Raw genomic sequence first — 24943 nt, 5'->3', positions numbered from 1 at the left:
ATGCTGTTACATCTACAAAAAAAATGGTTTCCTTGATTGGTGTTACTATGGCGAAGAATCTCAATTACACTTTCAATGAAGATCACAAGGTCAAGGACTTGAATACGTTTTACTTATCACATAGCTACAACAGGCAGCCTCTTCTCAGACAGACACACAGTCATAGCCTTAGCACAGACGATCATAAAGGATAATTTCTCATAATGGATGCCTAAGGATTTCGCTGGTTACTCGGATGAGTCCTCTCCGCTGCTGATCTTGACCACAGTCTTCCCCCGAGCGTGTCCCTTCTCTACCTTCAGCATGGCCTGGGGCACCTGGGAGAAGGTAAACTCCTCCTCCACCACCGCACGGATCTGCAGGAACAGGAAGTGCGGTCACAGGAAGTTTAAAAAAAATCAAAAACAAACCTGACTTTAGACATGTGTGAAGGGGAAAAGGTCGGGATTCACTCAAAGGCTTGTTGTCGACAAGTGCATTGCACTTACCTTCAAAATAAAATGTATACTTTAGCCAAAATCTCTGCAGCACTTAGCATGAATTGATCTCCACAAACATCTGAGAAATTGCCTTTAAAAGGCGCATTATTGGTAGTGCAGTGCACAGTTCTGCAACGGGCCTTTGAATGAATCCCGGCCAAATTGATCTTCCAAAAAAGAAAATGAATAACAGAAAAAGTTGAGTCAGATATGGTGCATCTGTCGGCACAGTAGCCTACATTGAAAAATAGAGAGGATGGCTGTGATGATGATTAGGCCACCGGTTCCTCTTCTACACAGAATGACCTGATCCTTACCTCTGTGTGGATTGAAGATAACCTATAACTGAAGTGGTGAGGATGTACTGACATCTTTCACAAAACTACGACGTACACCAACACTGTACACAACAGCACCCTGTTCAGCCTAAGATGCTCTCATCATGTAGGTGTATTGTATATTTGAAAATGAGTTTTACTTTAAACATGAAAAAATGACATCATTGACACAGTATATCGCATAGTCTGTTGCTAACCTAACATTGTAATGAGTCAACACACACCTTTGCATCCTGTTGTGTTTGCTGTCATGACAACCAACTGTAGAGGATCTGGTGACCAGGCCAGGCTGAAGCTAGCCATCACCGTTTTATCAGAACAGAATGGAACCATGATGTCATTGTGGAACGCTTCCATAAAACCCAGGCAGGCCATCAAGAGACAGGAATCTGTCCCGCTTCCAGGCTGGGGAGTGGACCCGGGGGCTGACAAAGGGCCCGGATTAAGGGCCTAGCACCAAGATTACACTGGCATTCCATCTTGGCCGGTCAGGACAGCCCCGACATAGCAGGTGATTATCTGGTCTGACCATACCAAACCCAGCCTGCCTCACTGTCTGTCTGACAAAGGAGAACGGGAGGTGTGTGTAGTGTACGTGTGTTTGTGTGAATTCAGCCAATTGATGGCTGAAGCGTACCGATTAATTCCTCCACTTGGCCAAGGGGGTCATAAAACCCCATCTATTGACAAATATAATGTGGCACTCGGATGTAATGGTGCCACTATTGACCAATATATTTTCACCCTTGAATCAATAGGCGCAATATGATATTACCTAACCATATCAAAGGGATATTTCAGGATTATCTACTTCCCCAGAGTCAGCTGAAATCGTGGAAACCATTTTCATGTCTCTGTGTAAAGTATTAAGGAAGGCAGAGGTATTTCGTGAGCCAACGCTAACTAGCAATTGCGCAATGACAAAGTCTATGGGTATCTGCTAACATGCTAGAAATAATTTCATGGCTGTCTTCAGCTTTACAAAAACTCTGTATAGAGTAATGAAGTGGGTGCCCACTGACCTGCTGGGAGACACACATACACTCACAGTGAAGTGTGTCACATCCCCCCTTTGGGCAAAGACCCATCCAGGTCTTTTGTACATCTCACTCACCCTTTTATGTCAACACAGGCAGAGATGATCAAGTCACAACCATCTGCTCCACTATAGGTCCTAGATAAGACTATGGCTTAGTTACCTACTGTCTGTCTGCTGAGAGAGTGAGTGAGCGTTCACCTGTGTCTAATTCTCTGTGGTTGTAATTCTGAATTTTTTTAGGGCACCCCTACTTCCCGCAGCTACATGTACGGTTCAGAATATTAGGGAATAAAAGAAAGCCATCTAAATATGCATATTTGTCACCCTGAAAATGTCCACATTCAGTTCTTCAACCCATGGTAATGTTGGAAGGTTAGTGAGCATAGAATTATAATAGGCAGAATAGTGTAGAATGACCTTGTCTATTGCCTGCACTAACCATGGGGTTCAAACTGTTATGACTTGGTCTGGGCTCCGCTCCATAAAGATTGAAATTAGCCTACATGTATTTGATTATTTTTATATTTTAAACTGTTACTAATGATCCTCAGCTACAACCACACAGCAGTGACGTGTTAACAGAGGAAGCAAATGAAAGTAAATGAAACAATGGAAATAAATGGAATTATAATGTAGGCTATACCAACTGAAGGAAACAAACAGTAAATTGAGAGTTGAATATGTGGTTATTAGGCCTACTTACGGTCGATACTGACAGTGGCTAATATTTAACATGAAAGAAATGTTAATAATTAGTACTACTGTTTATTGACTGATCAGATAAGACTCTTTCATTCAATTGGACCACAATCATCTCCACCCCTAAATAGGGATGGCACTAAAATCAGGTCATAAAAGAACAACACAGAGATTGGAAAATACATTTGCAATTCAGCTTCGTTGCATTCTTCTAAACGGAGAGTCATATTCAGACCATGAACTGCCTGATGATCTTCATGCTAGTGGCTCTTTTAGTCATTGCTTGTAAGTCAAATCAAATTCATTCTTAAAAAGGCAGTATATGTGCAACAGCTCCTCTAACTCAGCTTCGATTATACAGTTGAACAGATTTTTATTTTTTTTACTGTTTTTGTAAAATGTAAAAACTATAAACTGTAAAAACTATTTTAAAAACTTGATAAATGTGCTATAATGGTAGGAAATAATGAGATTGACATTTTTCTGGTAATTCCAGGTGGAATACAAGAGGCATCTGCATCTCTACACTTATGTTTCATTAGTGGGGGTGGGTGCAGAAACCTTCGTTTGTGCCTTGCTTCTGGTGGTACTAACATTGGAAAAATGGGATGTACATGGCCGAATGTGTAAGTTTATCAATGACTTGATAAATCAGAAATGTAGCGTCCCATTATGAATTTCAAATACATTCCAATTACTGTATGCATAGCAGTAATATCAGACTGGACTCACGTTTGCTATTTTACGTAAATCTTTGCTCCTCAAATAACTATATGGAACGTTTTGTATCGTTACTAAAAACAGAAGATTACTTAGTGGAGGGTGGAGGGGGTGACTGGTGGGGGTGGGAGGGGGTGACGGGAGGGGGTGACTGGTGGGGGTGGGTGGGTGGCGTATACTGCGACCGAGTAGCAACCCTAAGGTTGCGTGTTCGATATGCGTCCGCGACAAGTGTAGCATTACCCTTCCCCTAACCCAATTCACCTTTTATTAAATTCTTCTAACCTTTTGTTGTTTTCGTTCTACGTACATTTTCTCCTAACCACCAACGTAAATTCTCACTGTAATTATTCTTTGTTGTTAGACGCAACCAGCAATTTGGTCTCCGAGAAAGATCTCTATTACTATAAGTCCTCCCAAGACAAATGATAAGATACACCATCCAATTCGTATGCTATTGTACGGACGGGTACGACCTATGATACTATACCTCCTCTAATTCGTATGATATAGTATATTGCATTGACCACTATTCCATTCATAACGTAATGTAACGTAACGTAAATAGCAAGGCTCGTGCAAGCCGGAACATCTCACAGGGGCACGTTTATTTGTCACATGCTCAAGTACAGTGAAATGCTTAATAACTTGCAAGCAGTACCCAACAGTGCAGTATTTAATATATAAAAAAGTATAACTAATGAGGAAAAGATAAGAAAAATACCAGTGGTGTAAAGTACTTAAGTAAAAATACTTTAAAGTACTACTTATGTAGTTTTTTGGGGTATCTGTACTTTACTATTTATCCAATTTGTAAGTCGCTCTGGATAAGAGCGTCTGCTAAATGACTTAAATGTAAATGTAAATGTACTTTACTACATTCCTAGATTTTTTAAACTTTTTACTCCATACATTTCCCTGACAACCAAAAGTACTCGTTACATTTTGAATGCTTAGCAGGACAGGAAAATTGTCAAATTCAAGCAATTATCAAGAGAACACGTGGTCATGCCTATTGCCTCTGGCCTGGCAGACTCACAAAACACAAATTAATCTTTTGTAAATAATGTCTGAGTTGGAGTGTGACCCTGGCTAAAAACAAGAAAACGGTGTTGTCTGCTAATATAAGGAATTTTAAATGATTTATACCTGTACTTTTGATACTTAAGTATACTTAAAACCAAATACTTTTAGACTGTTACTCAAGTAGTATTTTACTGGCTGACTTTCACTATTACTTGAGTAATTTTCATTAAAAAGGTATCTATACTTTTACTCAAGTATGACAATTGGGTACTTTTTCATCCACTGACAAATACACAAGAAATAAGAGAGGAAGCTATATGCAGGGTAAATTTGGCACGGCAGGTGGTTAGAGCGTTGGGCCAGTTACCGAAAGGTTGCTGGATTGATTCCCCGAGCTGACAAGGTAAAAATCTGTTGTTCTGCCCCTGAACAAGGCAGTTAACCCACTGTTCCCCAGTAGGCCGTCATTGTAAATAAGAATGTGTTCTTAATTGACTTTCCTAGTTAAATAAAGGTTAAATAAAAAGGGATTGGTGTATTTGAGGTACAGTACATGACCAAAAGTATGTGGAGACCTGCTCATTGAACATCTCATTCCAAAATCAGGGCATTAATATGGAGTTTGTCCCCCCTTTGCTGCTATAACAGCCTCTACTCTTCTGGGAAGGCTTTCCACTAGATGTTGGAACAGGGACTTGCTTCCATTCAGCCACAAGAACATTGGTGAGTTCGGTCACTGATGTTGAGTTTTAGGCCCGCCTAGTAGTCGGCGTTCCTATTCATTCCAAAGGTGTCAGATGGAGTTGAGGTCAGGGATCTGTTCAGGCCAGTCAAGTTCTTCCACACCGATCTCGACAAACCATTTATTTTTTGTTGTATTTTATCCCCAATTTCGATCTTGTCTCATCGTTGCAAACCCCAACGGGCTCGGGAGGCAACGGTCGAGTCAGGCGTCCTCCAAAACATGACACGCCAAACCGCGCTTCTTAACACCCGCCTGCTTAACCCGGAAGCCAGCGGCACCAATGGGTCGGAGGAAACACCGCTCACCTGACGACCAAGGTCAGCCTACAGGTGCCAGACCCGTCACAAGGAGACGCTAGAGTGCGATGAGCAAGTAAAGTCATTGTTGTGGAGTTAAGATTTCCCTTCACTGGAACTAAGGGGCCTAGTCCAAACCATGAAAAACAGCCCGAGACCATTATTCCTCCTCCACCAAACTTTACAGTTGGCACTATGCAGTTGGGCTGGTAGCGTTCTCCTGGCATCCGCCAAACCCAGATTCGTCCGTCGGACTGCCAGATGGTGAAGCGTGATTCATCACTCCAGAGAATGCGTTTCCACTGCTTCAGAGTCTAACGACGGCGAGCTTTACACCACTCCAGCCGACACTTGGCATTGAGCATGGTGATCTTAGGCTTGTGTGTGGCTGCTCGGCCATGGAGACCCATTTCATGAAGCTCCCGACAAACAGTTCTAGTTGCTTCCAGGGGCACCTTGGACGATTTTTACATGATACGCACTTCTGCACTCGGCGGTGCCATTCTTTGAGCTTGTGTGGCCTACCGATTCGCGGCGGAGCCGTTGTTGCTCCTAGACATTTCCACTTCACAATAACAGCACTTACAGTTGACCGGGGCAGCTCTAGCAGGGCAGACATTTGACAAACTCACTTGTTGGAAAGGTGGCATCCTATGACAGTGCCACGTTGAAAGTCACTGAGCTCTTCAGTACGGCCATTTTACTGTCAATGTTTGTCTATGGAGATTGCATGACTGTGTGCTCGATTCTATACACCTGTCAGCAACGGGTGTGGCTGAAATAGTCAAATCCACTCATTTGAAGGGGTGTCCACATACTTTTGTATATAGTGTAGATATGTACATGTAGGCAGGGATTAGGATAAAGTAACTGGCAGGAGAAATCATAATAATAAGAGTAAACTGTATGGCAGCAGCATAGGTGGTGGGTGTGTGTATTGTGCAAGAGTGGCAGTGTAGGCGTGATAGGCGGATTTACATGTAAACATGGATGAAAAGTGACTGGTAGCAGGAATACATAAATACTTAAGGTAATATACTAATGGTAATATATACATTGGCAATAAACAGTATGTGAACCCTTTGGAATGACCTGGATTTCTGCATAAATTGGTCATAAAATAGACAAACACTTAAACTAATAACACACAGATTATTGTATTTTTCTTGTCTATATTGAATACATCATTTAAACATTCACAGTGTAGGTTGGAAAAAGTATGTGACCCCTAGGCTAAGGACTTCTCCAAAAGCTAATTGGAGTCAGCTAACCTGGAGTCCAATCAATGAGACGAGATTGGAGATGTTGGCTAGAGCTGCCTTGCCCTATAAAAAAAAAACTCACAAAATTTGAGTTTGCTATTCATAAGAAGCATTGCCTGATGTGAACCATGCCTGGAACAAAACAGATCTCAGAAGACCTAAGATTAAGAATTGTTGACTTGCATAAAGCTGGAAAGGGTTAGAAAAGTATCTCTAAAAGCCTTGATGTTCATCAGTCTACGGTAAGACAAATTGTCTATAAATCGAGTAGGTTCAGCACTGTTGCTACTCTCCCTAGGAGTGGCCATCCTGCAAAGATGATTGCAAGAGCACAACGCAGAATGCTCAATGAGGTTAAGAAGAATCCTAGAGTGTCAGCCAAAGACTTACAGAAATCTCTGGAACATGCTAACATCTCTGTTAACGAGTCTATGATACGTAAACACTAAACAAGAATGGTGTAAATGGGAGGACACCACGGAAGAAGCCACTGCTGTCCAAAAAAAAACATTGCTGCACGTCTGAAGTTCATAGAAAAGCACCTGGATGTTCCACAGGGCTACTGGCAAAATATTATGTGGACAGATAACTACATTTGAGTTGTGTGGAGAAAAAAAGGCACAGCACACCAACATCAAACTGTATAGTCTGGTGGAGAGAGCATCATGGTTTGGGGCTGCTTTGCTGCCTCAGGGCCTGGACAGCTTGCTATCATCGACGGAAAAATTATTTCCCAAGTTTATCAAGACATTTTGTAAGGCTATCTGGGGCGGCAGATAGCCTGGCGGGTAGGAGCATTGGGCCAGTAACCGAAAGGTTGCTGGATCGAATCCCCAAGCTGGCAAGGTAAAAAAAAAATGGTCGTTCTGCCCCTGATCAAGGCATTTAACCCACTGTTCCCCGGGCGCCGAAGACGTGGATGTCGATTAAGGCAGCCCTCCGCACCTCTCTGACTCAGAGAGGTTGGGTTAAATGCGGAAGACACATTTCAGTTGAATGCATTCAGTTGTACAACTGACTAGGTATCCCCCTTTCCCTATCTGTCCACCAGTTGAAGCTCAACAGGACAACGACCCAAAACACAGAAGTAAATCAATAACAGAATGACTTCAACAGAAGAAAATACGCCTTCTGGAGTCCTGACCTCAACCCGATTGAGATGCTGTGGCATGACATCGAGAGCGGTTCACACCAGACATCCCAAGAATATTGCTGAGCTGAAACAATTTTGTAAAGAAGAACAGTCCAAAATTCCCCCTGACCGTTGTGCAGGTCTGATCCGCAACTACAGAAAACGTTTGGTTGAGGTTATTGCTGCCAAAGGAGGTCCAACCAGTTATTAAATCCAAGGGTTCACATACTTTTTACAGCCTGCACTGTGAATGTTTACACAATGTGTTCAATAAAGACATGAAAACGTATAATCGTTTGAGTGTTAGTTTAAGCACACTGTGTTTGTCTATTGTTGTGACTTATATGAAGATCAAATGAGATTTTATGACCAATTTATGCAGAAATCCAGGTAATTCCAAAGGTTTCACATACTTTTGTAAACTGAGTAAACAGTAATATAAACAGGAGTAATAGTGGATATAATGAACAAAAATATAAATGAAACATGCAACAATTTCAAAGATTTTACTGAGTTACAGTTCAAATCAGGAAATCATTCAATTAAAATACATTTGCTTGGCCCTAATCTATGGATTTCAAATGACTGGGAATACAGATATGCATCGGTTGGTCAAAGATACCTTGAAAAAAAATGGGCCTGAGGATCTCGTTATGGTATTTCTGTGCATTCAAATTTCTATCGATAAAAATGCAATTGTGTTGGTTGTCCGTAGCTTATGCCTGCCCATACCATAACCCCAACACCACCATGGGGCACTCTGTTCACAACGTTGACATCAGCAAACCGCTCGCCCACACAACGCCATACACGTGGTCTTGTGAGGCCGGTTGGACGTACTGCCAAATCCTCTAAAAACAACATTGGAGGCGGCTTATGGTAGAGAAATGAACATGAAATTCTCTGGCAACAGCTCTGGTGGACATTCCTGCAGTCAGCATGCCAATTGCACGCTCCCTCAAAACTTGAGACATCTGTGGCATTGTGTTGTGTGACAAAACTGCACATTTTAGAGTAGCCTTTTATTGCCCCCAGCACAAGCTGCACCTGTGTAATGATCATGCCGTTTAATCAGCTTCTTGATTTGCCACACCTGTCAGGTGGATGGATTATCTTGGCAAAGGAGAAATGCTCACAAACAGGGATTTAAACAAATTTGTGAACACAATTTGAAAGCATTTCTTGGATCTTTTATTTCAGCTCATGAAACATGGGACCAACACTTTACATGTTGCGTTTATATTTTTGTTCAGTGTCGATAGATACTAATGTTAATGGCAATCAATAATCAATGAACAGCAGCATAGTGGTAGTAATAAATCTAATCAATAATCAATTTAGCAGAAGCGTAGGAGAAGCCTATCTTCTAATTCTGTAGCGTGAGGCAGCTTGAAGTACAAGTACAGCCCCCACAGGACGCTAGTCTATCATAGGGCCTTTCCCCCAATCAATATCCTTAACGCTGAGTGCCAAGCAAAGACGGATTGGTTCACATTTTTACTGTCTTTGGTATGACTCGGCCGGGCATCGAACTCCCAACCTTCCAATCTCAGGGCGGACACTAACCACAAGGCCACTGAGTTGGTCGTAAAGTAATGTATCATACCAAATAGAGGGGAACAGATTTATGTACCAAATCTCTAGAATTTCCAGAGGCCAGGTTGGTAATATTCAATGTTTTATATACAGCTATAAATGTTGGTGTTGCGTATTTTTCCAAACCAAATCTATTGGATGCTTTCCCTTTCAGATGCTGTAAATGATACCGGCCAGAGTCTTGACAATGGCCACTGAGGATCCCATGGAACATTCACCAAGAGTAGGGACTAGGGGGTGTTAACCCCTGTGTCTTGCCCAGATGCCCAACTGGCAACTCCTACTGAATTGATTCCTGTTTGACCCTTTTGTCATGATTTGTACTTCCCTTTTGCAGAATAAAATTGCAATGAGAAAACACTATTTGTTCCATTTTCAATTACACAACACTATATCACAACAACCTTTGAAAGGTATTCACACATGCTTTCTTGCGACACATGAAATAGACCTACAATATGATGCTATGCCTTGACCTGGAGTACTGGTCCCACTTTCATTGTATAGCTGATATACTTTAAAGCCTAAAAGTGCAGTAAAACTGATGCTACGAGGGCTCCCGAATAGCGCAGCAGTTTAAGGCACTGCATTTCAGTGCTAGAGTCGTCACTACAGACCCTGGCTCGATCCCTGGCCATGATTGGGAGTCCCATAGGGAGGCGCACAATTGGCCCAGCGTCATCTGGGTTTGGCCGGTGTAGGCCGTCGTTGTAAATAAGAATTTGTTCTTAACCGACTTGCCTAGTTAAATATAGGGTCAATTTAAATAAAATAAAAATGTTTTAAATACAATAGTATAGAGCCAGGCTATGATATGGCACTGTGCGATAACACAAATAAGTGTTCTGAAGCGGGGCAAGTTTTACAGATGAATTTCCTTCCCTCTTTGAGAGAAAACTGCTACATTCGGAGTTGCACATAGCTGCACTCCTCACCAAGTCAACAGCCTTCACCTATCCGTCATTCAGAATGCCTTCGTATGGGAATAGCGATCCCGGTTACAGCAGCATGGCGGCCAGCGCAGGCCCCAGGCTCTGAATCAGTCTGGGTGGTTCTGAGACCCACTGTTGATGCTGAAGCCCAAACCAGAAGAATCCAAATAGCAGCCCATGTCCAAGGAGGGACTAAGGCTTGTGACTGGGGGACCAGGGTGGAGGAAGGTGCATTCCAGCCTGTTGCTGCTCTTCTGGCTACGTTGCCCTCGGCCAGTTCCGCCACATCTTCTTTGGTGGCAGAGGACACTGTTCTTCCGCCCTGCAGCCAGCCTCCTTCATGGACATAGAGATCGCCAGACCAGTGGGCTCCCGAGTGGCGCAGTGGTCTAAGGCACTGCATCTCAGTGCAAGAGGCATCACTGCAGTCCCTGGTTCGAATCCAGGCTGCATCACATCCGGCCGTGATTGGGAGTCCCATAGGGTGGCGCACAATTGGCCCAGCGTCGTCCAGGTTTGGCCCGGGTAGGCAGTCATTGTAAATAAGAATTTGTTCTTCACTGACTAGCTAAACAAAGGTTAAATAAATGTTTTAAAAATCAGTATGCCCTACCTGAAGTCCCTTGGGGTAGGGGGGTCAGATTCTGGAGAGTTGTGTTCTAGAAGTTCAGTTCAGAGGACGATGACAGGAAAGTGATGATGAGAAAGACAGGAGTCTCTACCTGCCCTGATGGGCTCCCAACATCTCATTGGTGGATTTAGATGTGAGGTCACTGCAGCCACACACAAATCACTTCCTGTCCGGACAGGAAGTGGCCCTTGCCATGGAGACACATGCAAACACTCCAGGGAGACATTTTGCAGAGTCTGATTGTGGGCAGTGGTGAAGCATCACAGGGGCTGCAGAGGCTACTCATGTTTCTGGTGATGACACTACCTGGAACACCTGTTGTCAAATACAGCAAAGAACTCAGCCCTTAACAGAGCATGTCTGTAGAGGGCAGGGCACATTATCAGACCAGACCAAATGGACAGGGGGATCCACAGGGGGGAAAAGGGGAAACTCAAAAGCTCCAGCTTGGATCTCTTCCTCTCCCTCAGTCACTCCCGGTCTAGAGAGGAAACCCTCCTTTTTGGCAGCTTCAACTTCCAACACTTCCTCCATCCCCTTCTCCTCCTCCACCTTTTACCAAGCCCTGCCATCACCCCATCCTGGCCTTCCTACACTCCTGGGGCTGTGTTCACTTCCTGGTTTGTGACCAGCTCGAGTTTGGACTGCCTGGGCCCCAACTCCCTGGAAACACAGAGGCTTCAGCCACAGAAGGGCGTCGTCATCAAACTATATGTTTCTGGCAGCTAAGTCAGCCTACTGGACTTTGATTTCATGGACTATAAATAATGTACATAATGTACATTCTACAGTGAAATTGTATCATTTGACTTCAAATTGTGTTTTTTCATTAGCATTCTTACAAATCACCTTCCTTGTTGTTGTGAGAGATCGTATTTGGCAGTAAGTGTTTTGCCAAGGCCAAAACTGCCATATAAAGAACGTGGTTCAATTCTGTTAATTCCTTCAACATTTACATTTCTCTTAGTTTGATTCAGATTACAAAAGTCAGGTTACAAGTCAAGTGGAACAGAGGTTTTCATCAAATCCAAAGACCATGAACCGTCACATTCTCTGTTAGTCTTTGTAAGTATTCAACATTTCTTGGATGGTTGCATAGTTTATTATTATACTAATAACCATTCAGTCAGGATGCTTTCAGCACCTGTTATTCAGCTTGATTACTCTTATAAAAGGGTAAACAGCTGGTGGCTCAACTGAGAAAGTAAACGCCAAGACTGAACAGTACCTTTCCTGCATCCACCATCTCGCTGATGTCATCCAGGGCAAGTCCGTTGGGTGCAAACATCCCCCAGCGATAGTGCACTCCCTTGGATAAATGCTAGGAGCGACAAAGGATAAAAAGGGAGATGAACAAGGTTTTGTACACTCAAATAAAACAAAGACATTGATGTTGGTGTTGTTGTCCACCCATACACAGACTGTTGGTGTTGTTGTCCACCCATACACAGACTGTTGGTGTTGTTGTCCACCCATACACAGACTGTTGGTGTTGTTGTCCACCCATACAGACTTAAATGCAGATTCTTAAGTAAAGATATATGTCTCAGATGTACTATATATAAACTTAAACAAACTACAAACTTCACATACAAATTTATCAGTCCATAATTAGGTTGAGATTATTACCAGTTTATAAATCACTCCTAACTAGTGGCCTGTAAAATAGAAACATGCATATGCAGATGAGCAACTTTGTCTGAATCTCTGGTTACATTTGCCTTCGTTGCATGTGGTATATCCGTGGTTTATAATGCTCTTCATTACAAATGCATTGGTTTTATTATTCTGCTGTCGATCACTCACTATACCATTGTGAGGCAGTGTTGGCACACAAAAGGCAAGACACCAACCCACACAGACAACGGCATCCCTGGCTGTATCAACAACTGCCTTCTATCCTAGACACCATACACACAAAGCACTTTTTTTTTTTTATGAGGTGACATTTTAACCCAAAGAGGACTGTCTAATTGTCAAAGTTTGTCAGGCGACAGGGCGTGGAGCGCCCCTCTTTCATGAAGGCATTCCCTATCCATTATTTTTCCCAGCATCGAGATGGGATTCCCGGCCACATTCCAAATGGAAAAAGGAGATGGCTGAGTGCTAGGGTTTGTGGGTGGTGTCTCAAGGGGGGCGTGGTCCAGGAGAAGGTTCCTCAACATAAAGCATCTAGGGAGATTATATTTTAAATGAGGACAACTTCGACTGGCAAACCGGTTGTCTGCACTTTAGTTCTGATTACACTGTGCGTGCACTATGAGCACTAAGAGTTTGCGGAGAAAGAAATGTTGGAACTGAGAGGTTGGGTTATTTCCTGTCTTAACCCACAGACTACATCCGTCATTCATTACTTTCCACTTTTGAGTTATTGCATTCAGTGCTTTATTCTACCGGTGACCAATCTTCTGCTCCATTGCCACATACAAACCACAGTTAACAGAGTTGCAATGGTTGGATGGAGAAAGAGATGTTTAGGAGAGCCACTGTGTGTGTGTGTGTGTGTGTGTGTGTGTGTGTGTGTGAATAAGATAACCTCGGTTCCTTTGGAACTCATTTTGACACCTAACAAACCAGGTGAACATACACTGTCTGTGTTAGTAATAGTCAAACAAAATACGCCTCCAAAGTATCTAACCACCAAACGGTAAACATTTAAACATTTAAACATGAACCAAATCTATGTCTTGGAAATGAGAGATCATACGTTTTAGAGAGCGGAGAGAGACATTAAGGGATAGAGGGGAGAAAGAGGGGGAGACCAGTGGGTGTTCAAAAAGTGATAGACAGTATGGGGTGTTGATAAAGTGTGTTGATTTAACTTCCCCCATATCTTCTATATTCTAGCCAAGGTCTGACACGTTCTACTGTCAACACTGTCCCGGGACAAACCCCATGGTACAACTCCACCGTGCCACTCTACCTATAGTGGGGGAGAATAACGGTGCATGTTTCCATGGGGTTCCCCCAAACCATGTCTTCACACACCCACCTTGTCTTCAGTTTCTATTTCCCCAGAGTCAATGTTTTTCCATTTATGTTACTAGATACTATTACAGTACTGATAAAGTGAGAACCTTATGGCACTGGAGTACAATGTGTTCCAAGTCCTACTTCAGCCTAGAAGTTCTACAGTATTCCAGCAGTGCTGTATTCAATGAATGCAATCCGCACATCACAGTTCTGGTTCTCCCTGATAAGACTCACTTAAACATAGAGTTATCTGTAGTTCTATGGGTATTGTGTGGTGAGTGGGAGTAAGAAGAAGACACTTGGCACGCACAAAGCCTCAAATGCATTGCACATATTGCGGTCTGTACACCACAAAATGCCAACAGGATGCCAGTGTCACTCTGTCGGGGTGAGATGACAAGCAAGGGGAGTGAGATGGGTTTTTGCTTTATAAGGGGACACTGCAGATGTCTTGTAAGTGCTTTACCGCACATGTTCAAGGCAGAGGTCTTATACAGTACCAGTCAAAAGTTTGGACACACTCATTCAAGGGTTTTTCTGAATTTGTACTATTTTCTACATTGTAGAATAACAGTGAAGACATCACAACTATGAAATAACACATATGGAATCTTGTAGTAACCAAAAAAGTGATAACAAACTAATCAAAATATATTTTATATTTGAGATTCATCAAAGTAGCCACCTTTTGCCTTGATGACAGCTTTGCACACTCTTGGCATTCTTTCAACCAGCTTCATGAGGTAGTCACCTGGAATGCATTTCAATTAACAGGTGTGCCTTGTTAAAAGTTAATTTGTGGAATTTCTTTCCTTCTTAATGTTTTTGAGCTAATCAGTTGTGTTGTGACAAGGTAATGGTGGTATAGAGAAGATAGCCCTGTTTGGTAAAAGACCAAGTCCATATTATAGCAAGAACAGCTCAAATAAGCAAAGACAAATGACAGTCCATCATTACTTTATGACATGAAGGTCAGTCAATACGGAACATTTCAAGACCTTTGAAAGTTTCTTCAAGTGCAGTCGCAAAAACCATCAAGCGCTATCATGAAACTGGCCCTCATGAGGACCACCACAGGAAAGGAAAACCCAGAGTTACCTCTGCTGCAGAGGACAAGTTCAGTAGAGTTACCAGCCTCAGAAACTGTAGCCCAAAATAAATGCTTCACACATCTCAACATCAACTGTTCAGATGAGAATGCATGAATCAGGCCTTCGTGGTCAAATTGCTGCAAAGAAACCACTATTAAAGGACACCAATAATAAGAAGAGACTTGCTTGGGCCAAGAAACACAAGCAATGGAAATCTGTCCTTTGGTCCGATGAGTCCAAATGTGTGATTTTTGGTTCCAACTGCCATGTCTTTGTGAGATGCAGAGTAGGTGAACAGATGATCTCCGCATGTGTGGTTCCCACCGTGAAGCACGGAGGAGGAGGTGTGATGGTCCTTTGCTGATGACACTGTCAGTGATTTATTTATCAGACAAGGCACACTTAACCAGCATGGCTACCATAACATTCTGCAGCGATATGCCATCCCATCTGCTTGCGCTTAGTGGGACTATCATTTGTTTTTCAAAAGGAAAATGACCCAAAACACACCTCCAGGCTGTGTAAGGACTATTTGACCAAGATGGAGAGTGATGGAGTGCTGCATCAGATGATCTGGCCTCCACAATCACCCGACCTCAACCCAATTGAGATGGTTTGGGATGAATTGGACTGCAAAGTGAAGGAAAAGCAGCCAAAAAGTGCTCAGCATATGTGGGAACTCCTTCAAGACTGTTGGAAAAGCATTCCAGGTGAAGCTGGTTGAGAGAATGCTAAGAGTGTGCAAAGCTGTCATCAGTGCAAAGAGTGGCTACCTTGAAGCATCTATAATAAAAAAATATATTTTGATTTGTTTTGACTTTTTTGGTTACTACATGATTCCATATGTTTTATTTCATAGTGTTGATGTATTCAATATTATACTACAATGTATAAAATAGTAAAAATTTATAAAATCCTTTAAATGAGTAGGTGTGTCCAAACTTTTGACAGGTTTGATGGTTCTGTGATCACCTGTATAAATAAAGGACACAGAAAATTAAATACAGAAATGCTGCCACAGTTACCTTGAGGGCCTTGGATGCCACGGTGACCCCGGTCTGGAGCATTCCATCAGCGATACCTAGCCGGTCAGTGTTACAGAGGAAGGGCGTTACCAGTGTTACATACTTGGCGCCGCACCACGGCTTCAGCAGGCCCAGCGCCCAGCTCTCTGTGTCCCCGCCCACATTATCCAGAACCAGATCAAACCTAGGACAGGGGGGAGAGGTAGAGAGAGATGGAGAGAGAGTTCATTTCGTTATATGGAGAGTCATTTTCCCACACACCAATGAGAGTTGACTGTGGCTATGAGAGAGATGTGCCCAAGCCTTGCAGCAAACTGACCAATGGGGAACACTCCTCATCCTATTCAGATAAATGCCACCATGGAGGTTTTAAAGTGTGTCTGCATGTGCTTCTGTGTGTCTGCATGTGCTTCTGTGTGACAAGGGAAAAGGTGAGTGTGTTCGTGGGCGGGCTCACTTTTCCAGCGCCCTCAGGGGCACCTCAACAGGCCCAGCTGTGTAGTCCACCACGTGATCCGCCCCTAGACCCCTCACCAGCCGCTCGGCATTCTGGGAGCAGGTTACTGTCACATGGGCTCCCCAGGCCTTGAGCATCTGAGACGAGAAAACGGGATCTACATCATCATCACACTCTTTGCGGGTACCTGGAATGATGTTGATAATATCAGTAAGACTTGTGTAATAGAAGTGAGCGAGGGTGCAGCCGGTACACATATCATCTCTTATAACAGGAGAGATCAGATGAACCAGCACTGAATCCCTCATGTAAGATACAAGTGCAGATTGAGGTCACAGCAAAAGGCTGAAGTGGCACACTAGGACACCCGATCCAAGACGAGTGTATAACATCACTGACATAATTATAAACAGCTGTCCATGGAACAGAACTTAGATAATATAATTGTTTGTTTATTATCAAGGATCTTTCTTTTCCACCATTGTTTTGTATTATGACCATGCAGCTATCGTCACTGCGATGTGGTTTGAATACCTAAGATTGAAAGTAAAACAGAGTCACATTGAAGATGAAGTCATGAATCTACAGAATGAGAGCATCATGGTTATCATCAGCCGCATAATCACCTGTATGGAAAATGTTCCGACTCCTCCTGAACCTCCCAGGATCAGAATGCTGTATGAGGACGAAAAACACCGGATTAAAACACAGAAGTAAACACAGAATCATAATGGAGACAAAAGTATGTCCTTCACTAATCCAGGTTTTTGTGTTTGACTTTGATGTACATTTCACGTGTGTACAAAACACACATTTAACTGAGTGTACAAAACATTAGGAACACCTGCCCAATATTGAGTTGCATCCCCTTTCGCCCTCAGAACAGCTTCAATTCGTTGAGGCATGGACTCTACAAGGTGTCGAAAGCGTTCCACAGGGATGCTGGCCCATGTTGACTCCAATGCTTCCCACAGTTTCGTCAAGTTGACTGGATGTCCTTTGGGTGGTGGACCATTTTTGATTCACACGGGAAACGTGAAAAACATAGCAACTTTGCAGTTCTTGACACACTCAAACCAGTGCACCAGGCACCCTTACCAAACCCTGTTCAAAGGCATTAAATATTTTGTCTTGCCCATTCACCCTCTGAATGTCACACATACACAATCCATGTCTCAATTGTCTCAAGGCTTAAAAATAATTCTTTAACCTGTCTCCTCCCCTTCATCTATACAGATTAAAGTCGATTTAACAACTGAAATCAATAAAGGATCATATCTTTCCCCTGGATTCACCTGGCCAGTCTGTCATGGAAAGAGCAGGTGTTCCTAATGTTTTGTACACTCAGTGTTTATCAAAGTTGTACACAAAAATGTGTCCAATTGTTCTATATGTTGCATGTGAACCAGGTGCTTCAGAGTCCAGTGCCATTCCAACCACTGATGAAGCCCGTTTCCAAAGAACCAACCTCGCCCACAGTACAATTCCCTCCACATGCTCATTACCCACAGGCCTCATAGAGACAGGATTTTTATGAAATAACCAAGTTGAATACTGAACTAGATCAAAGACACGAGAAGTATTTTATATGAATATGGACAACAGCATAGGTTAGAAGGGGAAAGAGACAACTTGAACTCAAAGTGGCAGGAAACGTGTGTGTGTGTGTGTGTGTGTGTGTATGTGTGTGAGAGAGAGTGTGCATGTGTGTACTTGCCGTTTCTTGGCACAGTTGTCCTTGTTGAGGCCTCCTGTGTTGACTAGGGCAGACCAGGCTGTGGCAGCCACGTAAGGAACAGCCGCCGCCTCTATGTGACTCAGACATTTGGGCTTTTTGGACACCTGACACGGACACAAAATGGCACACTCAGAAGTAGGTCACAAATATCTGTCCATATGTCAAAAGGTTGAGGTAAGGATTAGGGGGAAGAGAAATCTGATCCGAGATCAACTTCCACCTTGAGCCTGACAAACCTCCCACCAAACCTGTCACTATCTGAAACGGTTCAGTAATCACCCATTAAAAGTGATGCATTATGATGCCACGTAAAAGCTGACTAATCTGTCTGCAGTCCTAATTTCTCCTCCTCTTCACATAGAAAGGGCAGCGTTTCCCCTAAATGCATTTAGCAGGGGCGCACCGCCACATTATTTATACATACAGTACCAGTCAAAAGTTTGGACACACCATTCAAGGGTTTTTCTTTATTTTTACTATTTTCTACATTGTAGAATAATAGTGAAGACATCAAAACTATGAAATAACACATTTGGAATTATGAAGTAACCAAAAGTGTTAAACAAATCAAAATATATTTATATTTGAGTTTCTTCAAATAGCCACCCTTTGGCTTGATGAAAGCTTTACACACTCTTGGCATTCTCTCAACCAACTTCACCTGGAATGCTTTTCCAACAGTCTTGAAGGAGTTCCCACATATGCTTAGCACTTGTTGGCTGCTTTTCATTCAATTGGGTTGAGGTTGGGTGATTGTAGAGGCCAGGTCATCTGAAGCAGCACTCCATCACTCTCCTTCTTGGTCAAATAGCCCTTACACAGTCTGGAGGTGTGTTGGGTCATTATTGAAAAACAAATGGCTTGTTGTAGCCATGCTGGTTAAGTGTGCCTTGAAATCTAAATAAATCACAGACAGTGTCACCAGCAAAGCACCCCCACACCTCCTTCTCTGTGCTTCACGGTGGGAACCACACATGCGGAGATCATCCGTTCACCTACTCTGCATCTCACAAAGACATGGCAGTTGGAACCAAAAATCACACATTTGGACTCATCAGACCAAAGGACAGATTTCCATTGCTTGTGTTTCTTGGCCCAAGCAAGTATCTTCTTATTATTGGTGTCCTTTAGTAGTGGTTTCTTTGCAGCAATTTGACCATGAAGGCCTGATTCATGCATTCTCCTCTGAACAGTTGATGTTGAGATGTGTGAAGCATTTATTTGGGCTGCAATTTCTGAGGCTGGAAAGTCTACTGAACTTATCCTCTGCGGCAGAGGTAACTCTGGGTCTTCCTTTCCTGTGGCGGTCCTCATGAGGGTCAGTTTCATCATAATGCTTGATGGTTTTTGTGATTGCACTTGAAGAAACTTTCAAAGTTCTTGAAATGTTCCGTATTGACTGACCTTCATGTCTTAAAGTAATGATGGACTGCAATTTCTCTTTGCTTATTTGAGCTGTTCTTGCCATAATATGGACTTGGTATTTTACCAAATAGGGCTGTCTTCTGTATACCACCCCTACCTTGTCACAACACAACTGATTGGCTCAAACAGATTAAGAAGGAAAGAAATTCCACAAATTAACTTTTAACAAGGCAATTGAAATACCTTGCAATTGAAATGCATTCCAGGTGACTACCTCATTAAGTTGGTTGAGAGAACGCCAAGAGTTAATAATGGAGCATTATTTTTTTTATTTTTTTTAATAGTTGAGAACTAACAATGACCTAAATCGGGGAGAATATAAAATTTAAAAAATGTCATGTTTGACAGAACACGGAATAAGCCATGGGAAAATGTGTTGAACTGCAGGAAATTAGCTTTAAAACTGCACATTTTCTCTCAGCCCCATAAATAAATGCATAGAATTTCAGGAAACTATCTTTGAAACTGTGAAATGTTGTCTCTGCCCCATGGAAAAATGTGTAGAATTGCAGGAAATTAGCTTTACAATTTTGAAATGTAAAGAGCACCTCTAAAACCACTCTATTGGCCACACCCACACTTATCAAAGGGGAAACACTGAAGCCATTAATGACCATGCCTCACTGATCAGCAACCACACTGCCTGCAGCTTTTCTTCTCAAATCTGAGACCAATTGTAGTCTATCCCAAAAGTCCATTCCAGCCTAGCCACATAATTTAGCTCACAAGAGATACCTAGTATTGCCTATACCAAGGTATCCAAACACTACTGTGCATTGTCTCTTGAACATGCAAGAGAAAGCAGAGTATCCCTGGTAGTGGTAAAGAAAGTGAGATTTAAAAAATATATAGTAGTTCAACTGAAATGTTAACTACTCGTACACATATTTGCATGTACAATGTAGAAATAAGCAAACAGTGGTTTTGGTAATAAATAAATAAATACAACATAAACAGGTCAGAAACAAAACAGTACCTCATTTGCACTCAACACCACAAACTCAGCCAGGCTGCCTTGTTTCCATGGGGGAATGGCCGCCCACACCTGAGAAGAAAAAATACAACAATGGCTTAACCAACCATGCACTAGTATGACCCTGCATGGTTGGCACAGATTCAAATATTGTGACATTTTTTATTCTCTGTTTGGATATACACTATATACACAAAAGTATGTGGACACCCCTTCAAATTAGTGGTTTCTCCTATTTCAGCCACACCCGTTGCTGACAGGTGTTTAAAATCGAGCACATAGCCAAGCAATCTCCATAGATAAACATTGTCAGTAGAATGGCCTTACTTAAGAGCTCAGTGACTTTCAACATGGCACCGTCATAGGATGCCACCTTTCCAACATGTCAGTTCGTCAAATTTCTGCCCTGTGAGAGCTGCCCCGGTCAACTGTAAGTGCTGTTATTGTGAATTGGAAACGAAATATTTAGAAGCAACAACGGCTCAGCCACGAAGTGGTAAGACACACAGAAAGGGACCACCGAGTGCTGAAGCGCTTAGCGCATAAAAATCATCTGTCCTCGTTTGCAACACACACTACAGATTTCCAAACTGCCTCTGGAAGCAACGTCAGCGCAAGAACTGTTCGTTGGGAGCTTAATCAAATGGGTTTCCATGGCCGAGCAGCCACACACAAGCCTAGGATTACCATAAGCAATGCCAAGCGTCGGCTGGAGTGGTGTAATGCTCGCCACCATTGGACTCTGAAGCAGTGGAAAGCATTCTCTGGAGTGTTGAATCCCGCTTCACCATCTGGCAGTCCAACGAACTAATCTGGTTTTGGTGGATGCCAGGAGAACGCTACCTGCCCCAATGCATAGTGCCAACTGTAAAGTTTGGTGGAGGAGGAATAATGGTCTGGGGCTGTTTTTCATGGTTCGGGCTAGGCCCCTTAGTTCCAGTAAAGGGAAATATTAATGCTACAGCATACAATGACATTGTAGACGATTCTGTGCTTCCAACTTTGTGGCAACAGTTTGGGGAAGGCCCTTTCCTGTTTCATCATGACAATGCCCCCGTGCACAAAGCAAGGTCCATACAGAAATGGTTTGTAGAGACTGCCCTGCAGAGCCCCAACCTCAACCCCATCGAACACCTTTGAGATTAATTGGAACGCCGACTGCGAGCCAGGTCTAATCGCCCAACCTCACTAAAGCTAGCGGCTGAATGGAAGCAACTCCCCGTAGCGATGTTCCAACATCTTGTGGACAGCCTTCCCAGAAGAGTGGAGGCTGTTATAGCAGTAAAGGGAGGACCAACTCCATATCAACGCCTATGATTTTGGAATGAGATGTTCAACGAGCAGGTGTCCACATACTCTTGGTCATGTAGTGTATGTTATATTTACATCCATTTGATGGGATAGTGTTTCACTGCAAGCCACAGGCCCACCTACTGGGGAACCAGGCCCACCCAATCAGATAAAAAAATTAAAAGATGATGCTCTACTTGTCAGTGAGGGGATTAGATTAATCTGGCCCGGGCACCCAGGTAGGTATGTTTTACACCAGGTGAAAGATGATTGTATTCGTTTTGAAACCGGGCTGCCTCCCGGGCGCGAGCCAGGTGCCCTGTTCAAAGCCCACGGCGAAGTTGGCTCAAAACCAAAGTGACGTAATTAAGCACGAGGAGTAATATTCTGTAGCATTCTGTGTTTTCACATGCAAAAGTGATTGCTTTGGATAAAAACGCTTTATCTGCCTTAACAATGAAAACTAGTTTGAAACGAAGCACCATGCTACCTTGTTGACAACATGACCGAGTGGCGCAGATTACTGTTCCATTTGAGAAGGGCTCTCCTCCGTCACGGCTTTTGCTTGTTCACGTCACGGGCCATAGACCGGTACTCAGCATAATCGAATCCGCCCAGTGTTCCAAACAGGACATTATTTGTCTTTTTACCTAAACATGCAAACACCATCAGATAGAATTCATAGCAAGCAGTGCAGTGCACTGGAATGACATTCACTCTCTTGGGATGGGTGGCTGAAAACAACTAACTGTAAGTCACACCCCCATTAAGCCACGAATATGACTGTATTGATAAATACAATATGTCACTGTGATTCTATGGCTATATGCACCATGCCACTGCCTACTTCATTTATTAATTTAGCAAACAAGACAGCTCATAATCCAGTGCTTCTATCAGTCAACACAGCTATATTTTAGCTTTAATTATCTTTAAATATGCAACATTTTCACTCAGCCTCATGGAAAAACTTTGTAGAATAGCATGAGATTAGCTATGAAACTGCACATGTTCCTCTCTGCCCCAAGGCAAAATCTGTAGAATTGAAGGAAATTAGCTTTAAAACAGTAACATTTTCTCTCAGCCTCATAGCAAAATGTGTAGAATAGCATGAGATTAGCTATCAAACTGCACATGTTTCTCTCTGCCCCGTGGCAAAATGTGTAGAATTGCAGGTTAGATGTATATTTTTTGACCCACCCATCAACCAATTAATGGCTACGCTACTGCCCCAAGGGGGTGCAATTAAATGTAACATTATACAATGAGCTACTCCACATCTCAGCTGCACTTGGATTAAGTAAACAAAGCACTAACAGAGAGCCAAAAAACAGACAGCCCCTCATTGTCATAACATGCTACAATGACATGACTTTATGAAGAGGCACTGTGGAGCCACATTGTATTTATACTATAAGTCACACACACACACACACACACACACACACACACACACACACACACACACACACACACACACACACACACACACACACACACACACACACACACACACACACACGCACAGACAGACAGAAAGTGTCGCCCTATTCTACTGGGGCCTGTGTTTGTGTTACCTCATCCCCCTCTTTAAAGTAGGCTGGTGTCACATCCAGACCACACTCCATGATGACTCCGGACATATCTCGGCCCAGAATGAGGGGGAACTCACTGCCCGACTGCTTGATGTTCAGGGGATCTCTCTTCATGGCCATAGTGGCAGCCCCATACCCGCCTGAGAAGGCAGAAACAACACAGAAATTAGGCCTAACCAAATTAGAAATAACCACAAAAACAGTCCACGTGGAGACGTGTGGATTCAGTTATGAACAGAGGCCACAATGATGAGAACACAGATTAACTGGCAAGATCATCACTGAATATGCCGAGAGGTAACCATGAAGAAGTCCAGGCACCCTACCTCCTCAAAGAGCACATATAGGCCTAGCTGTGGTTTACCAGTCGCTGAGTGGTGGGAGCGGGTAAGGAGTTTGATGATTCACAATTCAACCACGCGTTGCGTCAGTCTACTTTCCCTTTGCGTCAGAAGAGCTTAACTCGTTACCTGGTGTGATCCATTATGCCCACATAGCTCTCACTCACACAGACCATATTTGAATGGCAAAAAAAACAGATGCTCAGTCAACTCTGAATGAGAGCAGTTTAGACTGAGGGATGTTGAATTTCCTTTTCACTAGTGGTGTGCGCACAAATGTGAAAATGTCTTGCATCTGTCTTCATATAGGTATAGGAGCTCCACAATACGGTTGAGCTGATATTCTATAAGAGGAACAGGAGCTTAAGCAGTAGAACATTTGAGGTGCTGGTACTCAGCTCCGGTGAGCTCCTGCCCAAGTCAAGCACAGGCTATATGTAAAATATCTGATAGTCTATGTTCGCTAAGAACTGAAGGTTATAGGAAAACCACTGACATGAACAATGAAAAGGTAGCCTATAAAAAAAGTTACATCACGGGAATCAAACGAGCTAGAAGACCACATATCTTTATCAGGCACCAACCTCTCATGCTGACGTCAATGGGGTTTAGACCTGCGGCATGAACTTGAACGACGACTTCATTCGGATAGTTGACGATTGGGAAGCTGGCGTTTTTAGTGAACCGTAGGACATCATTGCTGCCGTATCTATCGATAACCCAAGCAGGCATTATTGTCATACGGCTGTTTGAGGTGTTGAACAGTCTCCTCTGATCTCCATGGACCAATGTTTTCACACATGGTGCTCTACTGTGAAGGAGACACGACCACCAACTGCAAGCCAACTGTCTCAAATGAAGCATGATTATCTCCAGATATCAATTGTCAATGCACTTTCTCTTCAATCGTGTACTCTGCACATTATTTATCAAGCCATGCACGCGACTACAATTAGCTCAATGACTGATATCTAATATTTCCATTCATTAGACAATACAATGGGAAAAGTTGCAGATACTATAGTTTTTACAGTCTGGAAGGAGAGTGTTCACTTAGCTCTGCACTTAATACTGCTTCCTCGTCTACTGCTGGCAGCGTCTGACAGCTTCTACTCAACCAATGGTAATGCGGTTTACTCA

The 24943-nt window shown here is 43.0% G+C and overlaps 1 protein-coding gene across 1 annotated transcript; it reads right to left on the bottom strand.

Annotated features, from left to right (window-relative positions):
- Window positions 1–90: 90 nt before the first annotated feature.
- On the bottom strand, window positions 91–24905 carry rtn4ip1 (reticulon 4 interacting protein 1). Its single transcript, XM_071327246.1, has 9 exons — window positions 24388–24905; window positions 23445–23602; window positions 20581–20649; window positions 18159–18283; window positions 17068–17116; window positions 16442–16578; window positions 15985–16168; window positions 12124–12216; window positions 91–356 (listed from the first exon to the last, which is right to left on the bottom strand). The coding sequence occupies exons 1-9, from the start codon at window positions 24665–24667 to the stop codon at window positions 228–230; spliced, it is 1224 nt and encodes a 407-aa protein (XP_071183347.1). The 5' UTR covers window positions 24668–24905; the 3' UTR covers window positions 91–227.
- Window positions 24906–24943: the final 38 nt, after the last annotated feature.

The sequence above is a fragment of the Salvelinus alpinus genome, chromosome 9, assembly GCF_045679555.1.
Source record: "Salvelinus alpinus chromosome 9, SLU_Salpinus.1, whole genome shotgun sequence".
Taxonomy (NCBI): domain Eukaryota; kingdom Metazoa; phylum Chordata; class Actinopteri; order Salmoniformes; family Salmonidae; genus Salvelinus; species Salvelinus alpinus.
Note: the sequence above shows the minus strand (reverse complement) of the source record. Positions and strands in the feature narration are given on the sequence as shown.